This window comes from Aspergillus aculeatus, assembly GCF_001890905.1.
Source record: "Aspergillus aculeatus ATCC 16872 unplaced genomic scaffold ASPACscaffold_21, whole genome shotgun sequence".
In the NCBI taxonomy this organism is placed as follows: domain Eukaryota; kingdom Fungi; phylum Ascomycota; class Eurotiomycetes; order Eurotiales; family Aspergillaceae; genus Aspergillus; species Aspergillus aculeatus.
This window is the reverse complement of record NW_017962996.1, coordinates 236,879-250,400: the sequence shown is the minus strand read 5'-3', so window position 1 is coordinate 250,400 and position 13,522 is coordinate 236,879. Positions and strand designations below refer to the sequence as shown.

Below are 13,522 nucleotides of genomic sequence, written 5' to 3'. Positions count from 1 at the left end.
ATCCGTCTCCGATCGCCCCACCGCCTCACAGACCTGCACCAAGACGCCGCGATCCAACTCGAGCTCGTCGCCGTCCTGCACGGCCGCGTCTTGGCGCCAGTGCAGATCGCCGATGAAGTTGCCGCTCGTGTCGTAGGCCATGATGCGTTTGTTGAAGGTGTGGTAGCGCAGGTACCCGTCCTGCCAGCGCTTGGCCTTGCGGCGCGTGTCGTGCGTGAAGAGGCAGCGGTGTTTGATGACCGGGGCGGTGTTTTGGGTGAGCGGGGTTGTGAATGGTGAGGAGGATGAGGAAGAGGGGAACCCCGAGGGGGTCGGGGTGGAGGGGTAGGTCATTTTGTTCCGGTGTCTTGGTGGTGGGTGTGGGTGTTGGGAGAGATAGGTGGGTTGATTGATTGCGAGGTTGTTGTGCTGTGGTGCTGCGCTCAAGGTGGGGGAGGAGGAACGGTCTGTCCAGGGTTGGGGACCCTGTTCTGGGGGACCATCGGATTTGTTGTGTTCGAGGTGAGGTGGAGGTTGCGGGTCGAGGGAGATGCTGTATATGCTGTATATGCTGTGGAACGGTTGGTGATGGATTCGAGTGAAGGAACCGGATAGGGTGGTGGTGGTGATGGGTGGAAGAAAGTTGGAGAAGCCGACGCGGAGAAAAGATAAGTTTAAGCGGGAAGACCGCGGCCGAGACGCGCCTGAGGCTGTCAGTCCCGTGCCCGAGCTGAGCATAAACTCCTGTTTACTTTCCGTCTCTCACTGTGTGTTCGCCCACTTCAGAGCCGAATTACGTTCAGAGAGAGTATCTTGACATTACCATGTTGATATTCAGGAACCAAGAGCATCACGAACCAGATGACTCCTACAATGCATTGTGAATACTACTTTTATACTCTCACTGCACAATCACTCCACATAATTAGCCGGAAAACTCCCCTTCACTCCCCTCAGCTCCCCCTCCCACCAGTCATCCGTGCTCTCCGTCTTCTTCAAAACACGGATTCGATCGCCCTCCCGGAACGACAAATCCCCCGCCCCCTGGCCCCCAAAATCATACAGCGCCGTCACGAATAGCGCATTCTGGGAGTTCAGGCGTGGTGGCGGAGGTGGAGGTGGCTTCTTCTTACCCGCTACGGAAGACACTGCCGCACGGGATGGCGAGGGAGATGGCTGACGGTTGCTGCTGTTCGGGCGGTTGAACTGATTCGCTCGGGACGCAACGGAGGATAAGCCAGGAGAGATACCTGCCGCCGCCGCAGGCGACAGGGAAGATGTCGATGCAGCCGGGTTTGAGGACGGAAGTTGGATGTTACTGCCGGACCGACTGAAGTAGTCCGCACGAGCCGCAACGGAAGAAAGCCCGGGAGACACTGCTATCGCAGCCGATGCTGGAGAGGGTGACGTCTGCTGATTGTTGCTGCTATTTCGACTAAAGTAGTCTGCTCGTGAAGCAACGGAAGACACGCCCGGCGAAGGGGAACGGATATACTCGGCCGCAGAGACGTACGATTCAGCTGCGGGAGACGAGGCAGAGGTCTGGGCCACTGATGCTTGCGGGGAGAGATGGTGACTCGAGCTCGAGGGTAGATTGAGGGATGACGTTGATGCGGCCGGCATGCTCGACAGCTGCGGTTTCGGTCGAGGTATGGGTTTCGGCTTTGTTTCGAGATTCGGTCGGGGCTTGGTATCGTAGGCGGGCGGTGGTGGCATGGGAGGAAGCTTTGTCTGAGCTGCCGGAGGCGCTGGAGGCGGAACTTTGCGCTGCACCGCGGCGGGATTTGGGGAAACGGGCCGTGGGGGTTTTGGGGGCGGCGTTTCTTCGTGGGCGCCAGGTGAGCGGCAGTAACTAGATATTAGATTCGCAGGGCGACTGAGATAATTATGACCGTTGCGTTGATGTTCGTCCACCGGGGACAGGCGAACGGTCTTGCCGTTGGCGATGCTAGCGAAACTTTCGACTTCCTGCTGGACGGGCAGTTGGGCGCGCTCCCAGTCCTCGACGATATGCTCCATTGGCGGTGCGGGGACCGGGAATTGTTCATCCTGGCTGTACTCCAGCACCACGGTGTAGTAATGCGCCAACATATTGTTTTGGAGCTCTATCTGAGTGGCCAGCAAACGGGGGAGCAGGGAGAAGGCAGCGGCGATCAGCGGCGGGAGACTGTGCCGGAGGTGCTCATCCGCAGCGTTATAGTCCTGCTCCGTCAGACGACGTCAATGCCAGGCGAGAATTGGTGGAGACCTACCTCTGTTGCTTTAGCAAGGTCACCCTCAGCCTTGACGAGGGCTGCATTGTCGCGATCCGACCGTTTCGTTTTCTTGGTGTAATTATCCACGCGACTCTGGTAGCGTTCATAGTCGAGCTGGAACAACCCAATCAGCATGGTCCAATTCAGTTAAGAATGGGTGAGAAACACACTTTACGATCATCCCGCTTCTTGATCGTCTTCTTCATCGGAATCAGGTATTCTCTGGCCTGAGTTGCCGGCTTGATCATCCGCTCGTCCACGGCGGTGATATCGGCCAGCAGCTCTCTCCGGAGCTCCTCGTATTGTTCCTGAAGCTTATTTGTCCGAGCCAGGGTTCCCCGTGGCGTCGGGGCCGATTTTGGACCGGTGGAGGAGTCGGAGGAACCGAGGATCGGAGCATAGAGGGCGTTGAATTCGGCGAGCATGCGGTTTTGATGGATGAGAAGCGAGGACCAGGCATCGCGCCATGCGCTGGTAAATTCAATGATCTGAGGGGAGCGAGTGACGGCGGGTGGCCGAAAGTTAGTTCCTGTGCTGCTGCGGGGGAGAGCTTGCGTGTTTACATACTCGGCCCAGAAGCTTGTCAGCTTCCTCGAAGTCTTTGAGCAGGATCGCGACCTGGCTTTCGTCGGCGGACCGCTTCATGAAGCGGCCAAATTGCCTTTGCATGGACTGCATCGTGCCGCGTGGCCCCTCGGGGAAGAAGAGGGGAGCGAAACGAGGGGAACGAAGGGAAGGTTCACTGGTGGGCCATCCAGAAGGGGGAGCAACAGTCTTAAAGAAAGAATAGAATGCAGTAAAAAGAAATCTTTCCCTCCTATGTCATCAAAAGAAGCAAAGGAGAGGGAAAAAGAAAAGAAAAAGAAAAAAGGATGCGATTTAGACACAAGTGAATGGGAGTGAGGGAGTAAGAAGATGACGCAGCCACCAGTGGAGGAGGAAGTGGTGGTAAGTTAACTACTAGTAACTTAACTTACTCCTTTAGTTAATGTTTCAGCCTGGCTGCGCTGGCTGCCATTATTGTCCCTCTCAATCCCTTTCAGCTTGCTTTGGCCCGCCGCTAAGCAACTACTAAACACCACCACCTCCACTGACATTTCCAATCGACCCCTGTTTCCTCCTAAACATGCATAAATCTGAAAGAGTAAATAAAGATTTTCTAAAATCATGGCATCATGGCACGAACATATACAGCCTGGTTAATTATCCATCGCTCATAGCACTAACTATCCATAGCTACCCTGAAGAGCATGCATACATACATCTATGGAGGAACAAAAGCCACGGCTCGTGCACAATTCATCAGCACAAGGCATAAGTGTCTTTTTCAAAACAATATCTCCAGGACCGAAGCCTCTAGATGAAGGCACTCACAGCACCCCCATCAGTCGCTTCCACCCCAGCCCGGCGTCGTCGGCTCTCCAAAAACATCTCCACCATACGCTTGCTCGATATTGGCGAGCATGAATTCGGCGATGGAGTATCTTGACCCTTGATGTCATGATAGTCGCTCTCAACTTTCATGTTCTCATTGGTCAGCTGTCGGTGGTCGCGATATCCTCGACCCGTCCAATTATGCAGGGACTTGGAATCTCGTGCTGCAGGGGGACACCTGGCCGGATGTCTGCCGTACGTGGCACTCGCCATCTTCTGAGATGATACCCCGGATTTGTCTCTTCGTGGTGTGGGTGACTCAGGCATGCGGAAGCGGTTGGTTGGAATTGTCTGCATGGGCGACATTGCAAAACTTTCCTTGCGAGAATTGTTTTGACTCTGGAAGGGGCCATAGTTGCCCGCATGGTAGGTAGAGCTTGGAGATATCGGTCTGGAGGGCAGCGGCGGGCGTACCGGTACGTCATTCTGGTCTTTCTTTGTGGTTACTACTGTTTGAACACTTGACGACCGGCTAAAGGGACGTGAAAAGTTGCTAGTCGAAGTGATCTTGCGATCCGACCACATATCATCGTCGCTGAAAACACCTCCTTGAGCTCTCTCGATCCAGCAAGTGGAAGCTTGACAGATTATATCGTCCTCGTCGCTTTGGATTTGTGCATTCTCGCGATAGTGAAATTGGATGGGGTTGAGATTCTCAATCTTCGCAATCTCCGTGTGCATCCATTGCTTCCAGTCCGCGCTTGGCCGGGCCGATGCTCGACGTGTTTGAATCTCCGGATAGAACTTTGGGGAGCTGTAGGTGGCTCGGTGAGTGTCGTAGATTGTAGCCGTTCCTGGCTCGTCGGGGAGTTGGGAGGAAACCTCGCCGTTGCTTGGATCGAGCGATTTGCCGCCGGTGGAGCATGAATATACACTGGGAGAGTCGGAAGCTGCGTCCGGACTCTGATGGTCGGGGGTGCCTAGGTGGCCGGTGGCTATCTCGATAGGCGGTTTGCTGGCCCTTGAGAGTGCAATGCTCTTGTTACCAGAGATCAAGGAGGTGCTCATCCGATTCTTGCCAGGACAGGAGGACTCTGGTAGGCATTGAGTAGGACACTGTGACCGCCGCGGCGGAGTCACCGTACCGGCATTCGCAGTGATGAAGGACTTGGATGATGGGATGGATTCATCACTCGGAATCATACGAACGGTCTGCCCATTATGACGCACAGCTACCGAGGCAGCAGGCGTTGGGACGATGCGATGCTCTTTGACATGACCAATGTCAATGCTTTCGCTTGCATTCGGTGCTTTGCCCTCGACAATCCTTCTCATCAAAGCGGAATACAATCGTTGGCTGTCAATCTTGCTGGTTGGCTTGACAGGGCTACCGTGGGAGATGGGGCTGTTTTCATAGGACGGAGCCCCTGCAAGGGTCTGTTCCGAATGAACTTTCTCTTCGATTACCGACAAATGGCTTCGACCACCAATGTTGCCGGTCACAATAGTATTGGCAACGGTCGAGTCTGCCCAGCTTGTTACGCGAGAGCGGCTCGTAGCCAAGCTTTCTGAGCTTTCGGCAACCTCGGCTGCTGGATACTGCTTCGTGTGTACATTGGCTTCTATATGAGTCGTGAGTGGGGTGTGGGGGCTGTGCGTTAACCAGCTAGTGCTCAGTTCGTTGGCACTCGTCCGTGTTTTGTTCTGGCAGGATGAAGAAATCCCCTGCGCCTCGACCTCGCCCGCAGATGGTCTTGCAAGACCCAAGACCTTCTTGATTCCTTTCTTGATGGACGAAGAGAGAGATCTCGCTTTTCCATAAGAGTGAACGCTTCTGGACTGAGGAGCCGAAGGCGTGCCGGCAGCAGCCGCAGCTGATGTGGTCGGACGAAGCGTTTTCCTGAATGCTCTATGCTCTCGACGAGTCTTAGGAACAGACAGCCGCGGCTGTTCCGTCTGAGGGGAGTCGTCGGCCGACTGCTGCTGAAACTGATTGCGCGCCAGGTCGATTGCTGTGTCATGACTCTGCACATGGCGCAGCGGACCAGCCGACGGCTTTTCTCCGCGGAGAAAAGACATTGAACGCCGCAAGGTGCCATAAGTGCGTGTCATTCGCGAGGTTTGATCGCCCTCACTAGTCGTAGTATCGTTCAAGGGGGAGGAAAGTCCGTGAGACATGCGTGAACAACGTTGTCCAGTGGAAAACATGGAAAACATGGACCGCGACTTGCGCAGACGTCTATAAGACGAGGGCAAAAAATAGTCTTGGCTGTCAAACCCTTGGAACTCGCTTATGGAAGGCAGCGTCGCAGACGTGTAGTCCTCATCGTGTGTGCTGGAGTCCGTGGTGACTGAGGGGCGAGAAGGTACGCTGTCGACGGGGACATTGCTTGCGTTTTGCCGTGATCTAGTATATCGGTGTCTCCTGGAGGGTACTGCCATGCTTTCAGGGCCGCCCAGAGCGTCATAAGAGCACTTGGAGCGCAACATCGCGAGAGAGGCAGCTGTCGTGGCGTGTTGTCGCGCAACAACAGGATCGGAGGTGTCGCTGGAGACGGAGCTGCGGTGGCTTCGCCGGACGGAGCGCGCAGATTTGGATCTTCGCAAGCGATCCATTGTTCTCGCGACGGAGAACTGCTGAATTCAACTGGAAAAACTGCGAAAATACCTATATCAAGGACTTGTGATATTCGCTAATCGATATGTGGTTTGGAAGAGTGACGCTCACGGCGGGTGGAGACTGTATGCGCGTGGGTGCCATCTTGCTGAGGAAGGGACGTTTGAGCGATTGCATTTTAGGAGATGAGGCGAGTTGATTGCGCCTTCCTTAAACCTCCCACGACCTTCCTGAAGCTCTTGCAAAGCACGCATGGTCTAGAGGCGTGAATCGTGGTGCTGTTCATATGGTTGCGATATGAAGAAGTTGTGAAGTCCGACTCGGGAGCTCGCAATGTACCGTACCCTCTTACTTTGTGGCCGATTGTTTTGCATAAGTTATATCTAATAGTGTCCCAGACAATCGTTGCGCCACCAAGTTATGGGCTAAGATGCACTACCAACGACTCAAGAAGGTGATTCCTCAAAGATCAGAAACCACATAACCACCGAGAGGCCTCTAGTCACTGCCGAGCATCAATTGACCAGCCACAACGACATGAAAGCTTACCTGATCACCGCACATAACTTATAGCAAAAAGTGCATGTCATCCAAGTCATTTTACCAACCCTCAACCCGCCAAGCCAAACAACGACCGCAAACACCAATATCAACCTTCTAGCCCATACTGATCAAGAAAAGTCTAGAACCAGCGTGGACAGGGATGAACCCCACCGCCGCCTCGACCGATCTCGACCCTTTCCTCCACTCAGCTTTCACATGATAACTACCTCCCCAGTAACCCACTGGGCCTATAAGTCTAGTCTCCAATACTTCATACAATTATACCCCCATCAATCAACCCACCCCCCTCACCTGTCAAATTCCACCGTCAAAGCTCCAAGCTCAAGCTCCAACAACCCAGCACCGCTCCTTATCCTTGCCCAGTGTAGCCCAGATATAACCCCAAACAACCAAACCCCGCCAGCAACCGGGGCCCGGAAATACTCGGACCAGTAAACCCGGCACATATACTTATACCGAGAAACCCACGAACTGGATCCCAGAGCTTATTTACTATGAGTATATTATCTCCCCGCCCAATTCCCCGCATCGTATAAGATATACCGTACCGTCGACACCCAACCCCGTAACCTCTCCCCAAAGCAACACCCACCACCACACCACACCCTACAGTAAGCATCTCTTACAACTAACCAACCCCACACCCCCAATCTAGACCCCCCTAATCCAGCCACGACCCCGAAGCGCAGCGCAGCGCAGCGCATTGCATCGCCCCCCAAGGCGAACGCAGAGCAGATCATCTGCAGCCAGCCATCCAGCCAACACTTACCTATCTGTCCGGTCACTAGTCAACCAGCCAGTCAGCCAGCCAGTCCACCCGCCAAGCGGGAAGACCAAGGCAGGCCTCACGGACAGGTCTGGACGCCGATCCTGGCTGCATAAGCGACACACCACCCTTTTGCCGGAAGTTACTATATACAGTAATGAGACGTAAGGACAAGGATGATCTGAGCGCCACCGGCAGCCACAAGGGTTTGGGGGTTTGGTGTCGTTGTCGGTGTCGATGTCAATGTCAATGACAAGTGGGTTTGCGTTGTTTTATTTTTTTTCTTACTCTCGTGTTATGCTTACTTTGCTGCAAGGGCTGTCACTTCCTCATACTACTGGTAGTTCTGCTGCGTCTCGTGGGTGGAAGGTGACATGCACTGGACTGGACGTTAGGTGTGTAATGCACAGTACATGTAGTTCTCTGAGGGTAGTGGGCTGCGTGTTTGCCGCTCTGACTGGGTACAGCGGTGAGGGGACTTGAAGGTGGTAGCCATGAGCCGAGGCTTTCTTTTCTCATTCCAGCCGGCATGGAAGTGCATCATCATTCCAACTCACCTGCATCAGCTTGATCATGTTTCAAAAGGGCCCTTTACCCCGCATTGACGTCAGGGGCCACGAAGCAGGAAACTTGACAGCGACATCGACACTGCCAGTCTCGGAGTATTCGCCGTTTGATTAAATGATGACGATCAAAGAGGACAAGGGCGACAATCCAAGCTCGTCACACCACTTTTACGAGCACCAGCATACGTAGCAGAATGTGCCAGACCACCGCCGGCGGGAGGGAGCGGGTACTAAGGGAGGGGGTGGGAAGACGGGGGAGGGCAGTTAGTGGGGACCGGGTAACAGATGGTGGATCAATGCCGTTAACTTACCTTACCGGGTAAGTAGGAAGATATTTCCTGACGTGTTGCTAGGCTTGACCATAGGTTACTTGCGTAGCGGCGGGCCTGGGTAACCCGGCTGTAGTGTACTGTACACATCCAGAAAATGAAATTAGTCGGTCAGTACTGGTCCTCTATACCGTGTCGGGATACTGAGGCGATGCTGTACTGTTGGTCAGGTTATCCGTGTTAATGTTGTCATTAAGATAACAGTAGTATATATAACAGGCTGACACGAAGGCAGTGCAGGCTACCTACAGACAGGAATCCCAAATCGGTGAGGTGAGTACGGAGTACGGAAATCCTGATTCGACTAATTCCATGCTGACACGACTTTTCTCTCTTGTACGGCTGGTCTCTTGCACGGGTGATCGGAAGACCAACACAAGGCAAGGCAAGGCAGGGCAAGGCAAGGCAAGGCAGAAGACAAGCTGCAACGGTCCGGGCAATGCCGAGCGGAGCGGGGTCACAAGAAGGGAGGGGAGGAGGAGCCCGGGAATTCGTGCGTTGCGCGCGCACGCCCACTCACCCAAAAAACGAATGACAGCTGACGGATAATACGTTACGGCGCATGGATGGTCCTCGGGACTGGTCCTTACTAATGGTTGATTCATGATGACTTCGACCCCCAGGCTACTACGACGACAATACCACCGTACTACTCTGCAGGGTTCTTGGCTCGAAGGACCGGTCACATGGACAGTCCAAAGGTACTTTCAAGCAAGTGGTGAGATGCTGCTGCTGCTGCTGCTGCAGGCATCACCGGCTCCAAGACGGAAGAGATCAGCTGCTCGCGACAGACCAGCGTAGAAAAATGCAGAAGCAAAAGTAAGAGAGGGGGAAAACAGGGTTCAAGGCAGATCCCGAGAGGGTCATCGATCTACCGAGGAATGGTGTCACCATACCCGACATCACCCAACCCGTCCGTCTGCTCACTCAGTGTCCGTTTCAGGCATCTAGTAGGAACCGGCTAATAGGTGCGAAGTTCGGGCTTTCTTTGTTAAAGACGGCTACCTACTTTCGTGACACGAATCATAATCATAGCAAAGAGAAAAAAAAAAAGAAAAAGAAATAGGGTATATTCAAGTATGACAAGTAGAAAAGAGGAAGTACCTTGGATCGTACAGGTAGCCGAATTGGGTATGGGTAAATCGGCCAACGCATATTACAACAAAGAAAGCAGCAAAGACATGACAAAGAGAAGAATTACAAGACGATGTTAGGATGAAGTGGTGAAGTCGTGATGATGACCACGCACAAAGGAAGGACCAGGGGATAAAGGGGGGAGTCAAGGATAGTGAGAAGGAAGAAGAGAGAAAAAAAGAAAAGAGAAAAAAGAATTCCACCTGCGCCCACTGCCCGCCCGCAGCAGAGATTTCCAGTTGCGCGCGCGCTGAATTGACTTCTTGTCTTGTGCGTCATCCAGAAGATCGACTGATCATTGTGAAGACCAAGAGATACTCATATCCCTATCGTGTCTTTGCTGTAGACCAGCTGTAGACCATCCCGGGACTCCCAAATCACAGTCAACCCGCATGAACCACCCAGTAAAACAACCCAAAGAAACCCCTGTAGACCCAATGCTGTGACTCCGGTTTGCCGACGCGAAACACGATGACAAGATTCGCGTCGCAGAGGTTCATGCGCATTCCAACTTTCGGAAGGGTCCGTCGGAAATGGCGATACCACGTTGGCGAGTGATGGCGAGCGATGGCAAGCGCGTAGCCAAGCAAAGAAAAAAAAGCGTCCGACCGTTGCGATCGGTCGAGATGCGACAAAGCCGCTCTCACGCCGCTCTCAGCCCGAAGATGATCGATCCAAACTCCCAGAAATGCATTTCAGTCCGAGCACATGATTAAGATGCAAAAGAAAAGCGAAGGAAAAGTGGACGAGGGCACAAGGGCCTCCGGGGATCGGTCCCAGCCGGCAGGACCCCTGCCATTCAATCGATAGAGATCCGGGAGATAATCCGTTGCGCCCCTGCCCGTCGCAATGTTGCCATCAGGTCATTCATCATGCGCAGCGGTCGATCATCTCCTTGTATGGTGAGTCGCTCAGGATCTCCGACGGCAGGGCTCGACGGTAATCTCTGGGTTGGGCGAAGGGAGACGTTGACCGAGGGTGACGGAGCTTCAATTGCTGTAGGTCCATGAGTCAGTATAAGGTGGGAGTAGGAGGTTGGGCAGTGGGCAAAGTAAGCTTCCGGCGGGGACGAACATACCACACAGTCGGGGCATTTGCCGCCATTAATGTTCACACGGCCACGGCAGCCACGAGGATAGTTGGCACAGGAGAACATGGTGATTGTCGGACGTCGAGTCGAGTGAGTGTTATATGAAAGCAGGTGTTAGACGTTGCGGTTTGAGAGTAGTCACGGTTGACTGGAAGGCCGGAGCTGAATGAATCCCGTCAAGGGAGCTTTTTCTAGGGCTGGGGATTTGGCGACAACTTCGAAGCGGAACCAGGCCAAGTTTAAAAGGAAACCCCAGAAAAAAAAATTCCAGAAGATCCGAAAAAAAAATGGTCCAGGAAAAGTAAGGGCAGTTATAGATAATAATAATCTTAGGACCTTAGGACCCAAAGGAAATTAGACCCAATTCCACGCCACGGGGCAATTACGTCAAGATCGCAAGGCCGTTGTCCTGCAGCGACACCAGCAAGGGGGGGGTGTTCGATTGTGAGTGGTTTGGTGGAAAAAGGAATCGCAAGCGCCGCGCCGGGGGTCCGTTGAGGTTCTAGCGCTGAGGTTGGGCTGCGCCACTAAAGTGGGTGGTGGTGGTGGGATGGGGCGAAAGAGAGACAAAATAATAAAAATAACAATAACCCCAAAGAAAAAATAAGCAAAATTCAAAATGGACGTGAAGACCACTGAAAATGCAACCGTAAAGGAATGAAGGAAGGGATGAAAGAAGGAGACCAAAATTGAACGATCAACGATCAATAATTATCAGTGTGAGGAAACTGAATCGACTTGGAGGGCAGAAAGAAGAAACGGAACATAAAGGTAGTTAATTGCAGAGATAGGGACCTCAATGATTTATATCCGTTGTTTGATGGAGCACGGGAGATAAAGTGTCAAGATGCGAAACAAGCCGGCGAGTGTTTGGGACTAGGAGAACTTGGACTGTAGGCGAGAGAGACTGAGTACGAGAGTGGTGAGGAACGGGGAAAAAGGGCAGTCCCGTCGTCGTATGGTTAGTTAGGCATTAATGACAATCAAATCACCGCAATTGCAAGAACAATATAAAGCATGCTCTGCGAATGGTCCTCGCAGTCCCGGCCAGGGAGATTAAAATTTGGGTTCCATGCCATCTAACGGGCCACGGGACGGGGAGAGGGGGCTCAGATGGAGCCCGGATTGTATAGAAAGATGATTCTGATGCAGTCAGTCGTCGAATGAGAGGCACCAGTTGCACTGCTGTACGAATCGACTTTCGATAACTTCTTGGTACCTGAAATGGTCCCAGTGACAAGTGTGTGTGGCAATGACGGGACTGGCCAGGTGCAGGTGCAATCAGGCGAATCATCATTGTTGACCCAAGGCAGTCGTAACAATCCTTCGCTTGAGATCCTGGGCATCACTGATGGAATCGTTATTGGTAGTTTGGTGGCAGCCAAAGTCTCAACAGTGGATTCCGTGTTTCTCGGCTGGATGTTCGAAAATGATCCAGAAGGGAAGACAAGAGAGGAGAGACGGGAGAGAAACCCAGATGTCCCCAGAAAATAAAAAAAAAGAAAAAGGGAAAAAGAAACAAAAGAAAATTCCCCCATTTAGTGAATTATTATCTGTTCTCCCTCCCATAAAAGTTCCAAGACGTGCCTCACATTCTGCCCCCATGTAACAGCTTTCACTTGTCGTCTCCGTACTGCTGGCAGATTCAATGACTCGCAGGTGAATTTTGCTTTTGGCCCCTGACTGACATTGCCTCAACTGCCTGGTCTACTAGCCGGGAAAAGGGACAAGCAAGCAGAGACATGATTGCAGGACGGCGTGGGCCCTGCCCTGTCAGAATAATTAATTTTCTTTCCTCAAGTTAACCTGCAGCAATGATGTTAATAATGCTTTGTGGGTGTGGTCAATACTCGATAGATTCCCAAATTCTACTGCTAGGCTAAAGCATACTGTATAGTATGTAGTAATTGGATGACGGGGCCATCGACCAGCCGTCATGCATCATTGTCAAGGAGTTTCGGATTGATGAGGGTTATGAGAAGCGTAGCTTCAGAGTCTGGATCTTGGGCCGAACCGTCGCACCAAGGTCGAAGTTTCCACAGTTTCTGGAACGCCGACTAAGCTTCCCTTCTCCTTTTTCTTTTCTTTTCTTTTTCTCCCTCTTATTACCCTTTTTCCATTTGCCAGCCTTTGCTTTCCCACTTCTTTTTTTTTTTCCTTTTCCCGTTTTGTCTCTCTCATTTTTGCCCCCTTGGGTCTAGTCCCTTCAGGACGGGGGGTTTGCAAGTCTGGGCAGCATCGAGGCGGCTTTCGGAAAACACGGGATATGTCAATCCATTGACGAAAGGCCTGCCTGTCTGTCCTTCTTGTCGAAGATCCCTGCATGACATTAATGACGGGTTACTTTGGCTGAGCGAGTCAGAAGGCAGAGTGGATTGACAGAGATGGTACCGAGCTTTGTCCTTTTCGTCTTTTCATCATCTCATCATTGAATTTTCATTGAGCATTGAATCGGACACTCACATCGGCAGATCATCTGTTCCACCCGCTCACACACAACAAGGATTCTCGTCCTTTCCCTTTCGGCCTTTCCGTTTGGCTGGAGCCCAGCTGGAGCCCAGGCCAAGAAAAAGGTAGAGGTAGGCAACCAAGCAAAGAAGAATTGTACACTAAATACGGAGTACTGCGAGAGGTAGTAATGCTGATGCTGACTGCATACAGTCCATCTTCTTTGACCACGGGTAAGCAAGACTAGGCCGTAAGTAACCGCGGTCCCAGTCGGTCGGTCAGCGACTGACGATGATGGTTGGCTGAAGGTGGAACAGTCAGCATCCGCCGCCCGCCGTCATTCCCAGCAAACCCTCAGCTTGTAAGCCGTAAATCCGTCTAATCCTGGTTGATTGGCATG

The 13,522-nt window shown here is 52.6% G+C and overlaps 3 protein-coding genes across 3 annotated transcripts; all 3 read right to left on the bottom strand.

Annotated features, from left to right (window-relative positions):
* Positions 1–720: 720 nt before the first annotated feature.
* ASPACDRAFT_127261 (uncharacterized protein) lies at positions 721–3,162 on the bottom strand. Its single transcript, XM_020197008.1, has 4 exons — positions 2,802–3,162; positions 2,405–2,722; positions 2,232–2,348; positions 721–2,181 (listed from the first exon to the last, which is right to left on the bottom strand). Exons 1-4 carry the CDS (start codon positions 2,910–2,912, stop codon positions 892–894), a joined length of 1,836 nt encoding a protein of 611 aa, XP_020051605.1. The 5' UTR covers positions 2,913–3,162; the 3' UTR covers positions 721–891.
* A 428-nt stretch (positions 3,163–3,590) lies between these two features.
* ASPACDRAFT_36509 (uncharacterized protein) lies at positions 3,591–6,224 on the bottom strand (the record flags this gene model as incomplete). The annotated part of the gene is made up of 1 exon (XM_020200214.1): positions 3,591–6,224. The coding sequence occupies one exon, from the start codon at positions 6,222–6,224 to the stop codon at positions 3,591–3,593; it is 2,634 nt and encodes an 877-aa protein (XP_020051604.1).
* Positions 6,225–10,454: 4,230 nt separating this feature from the next.
* ASPACDRAFT_48007 (uncharacterized protein) lies at positions 10,455–10,740 on the bottom strand (the record flags this gene model as incomplete). The annotated part of the gene is made up of 2 exons (XM_020202051.1): positions 10,455–10,580; positions 10,663–10,740. The coding sequence occupies 2 exons, from the start codon at positions 10,738–10,740 to the stop codon at positions 10,455–10,457; spliced, it is 204 nt and encodes a 67-aa protein (XP_020051603.1).
* Between the last annotated feature and the right edge of the window lie 2,782 nt (positions 10,741–13,522).

Bases quoted from the DNA above. Each gene is read 5' to 3' on its own strand.
- ASPACDRAFT_127261 (XM_020197008.1), bottom strand. From the start codon at position 2,912: ATGCAGTCCATGCAAAGGCAATTTGGCCGCTTCATGAAGCGGTCCGCC. The intron at 2,723-2,801 runs GTATGTAAACAC...CGCTCCCCTCAG, and splicing joins CTGACAAGCTTCTGGGCCGA to ATCATTGAATTTACCAGCGC. The intron at 2,182-2,231 runs GTAGGTCTCCAC...CTGACGGAGCAG, and splicing joins ACCTTGCTAAAGCAACAGAG to GACTATAACGCTGCGGATGA.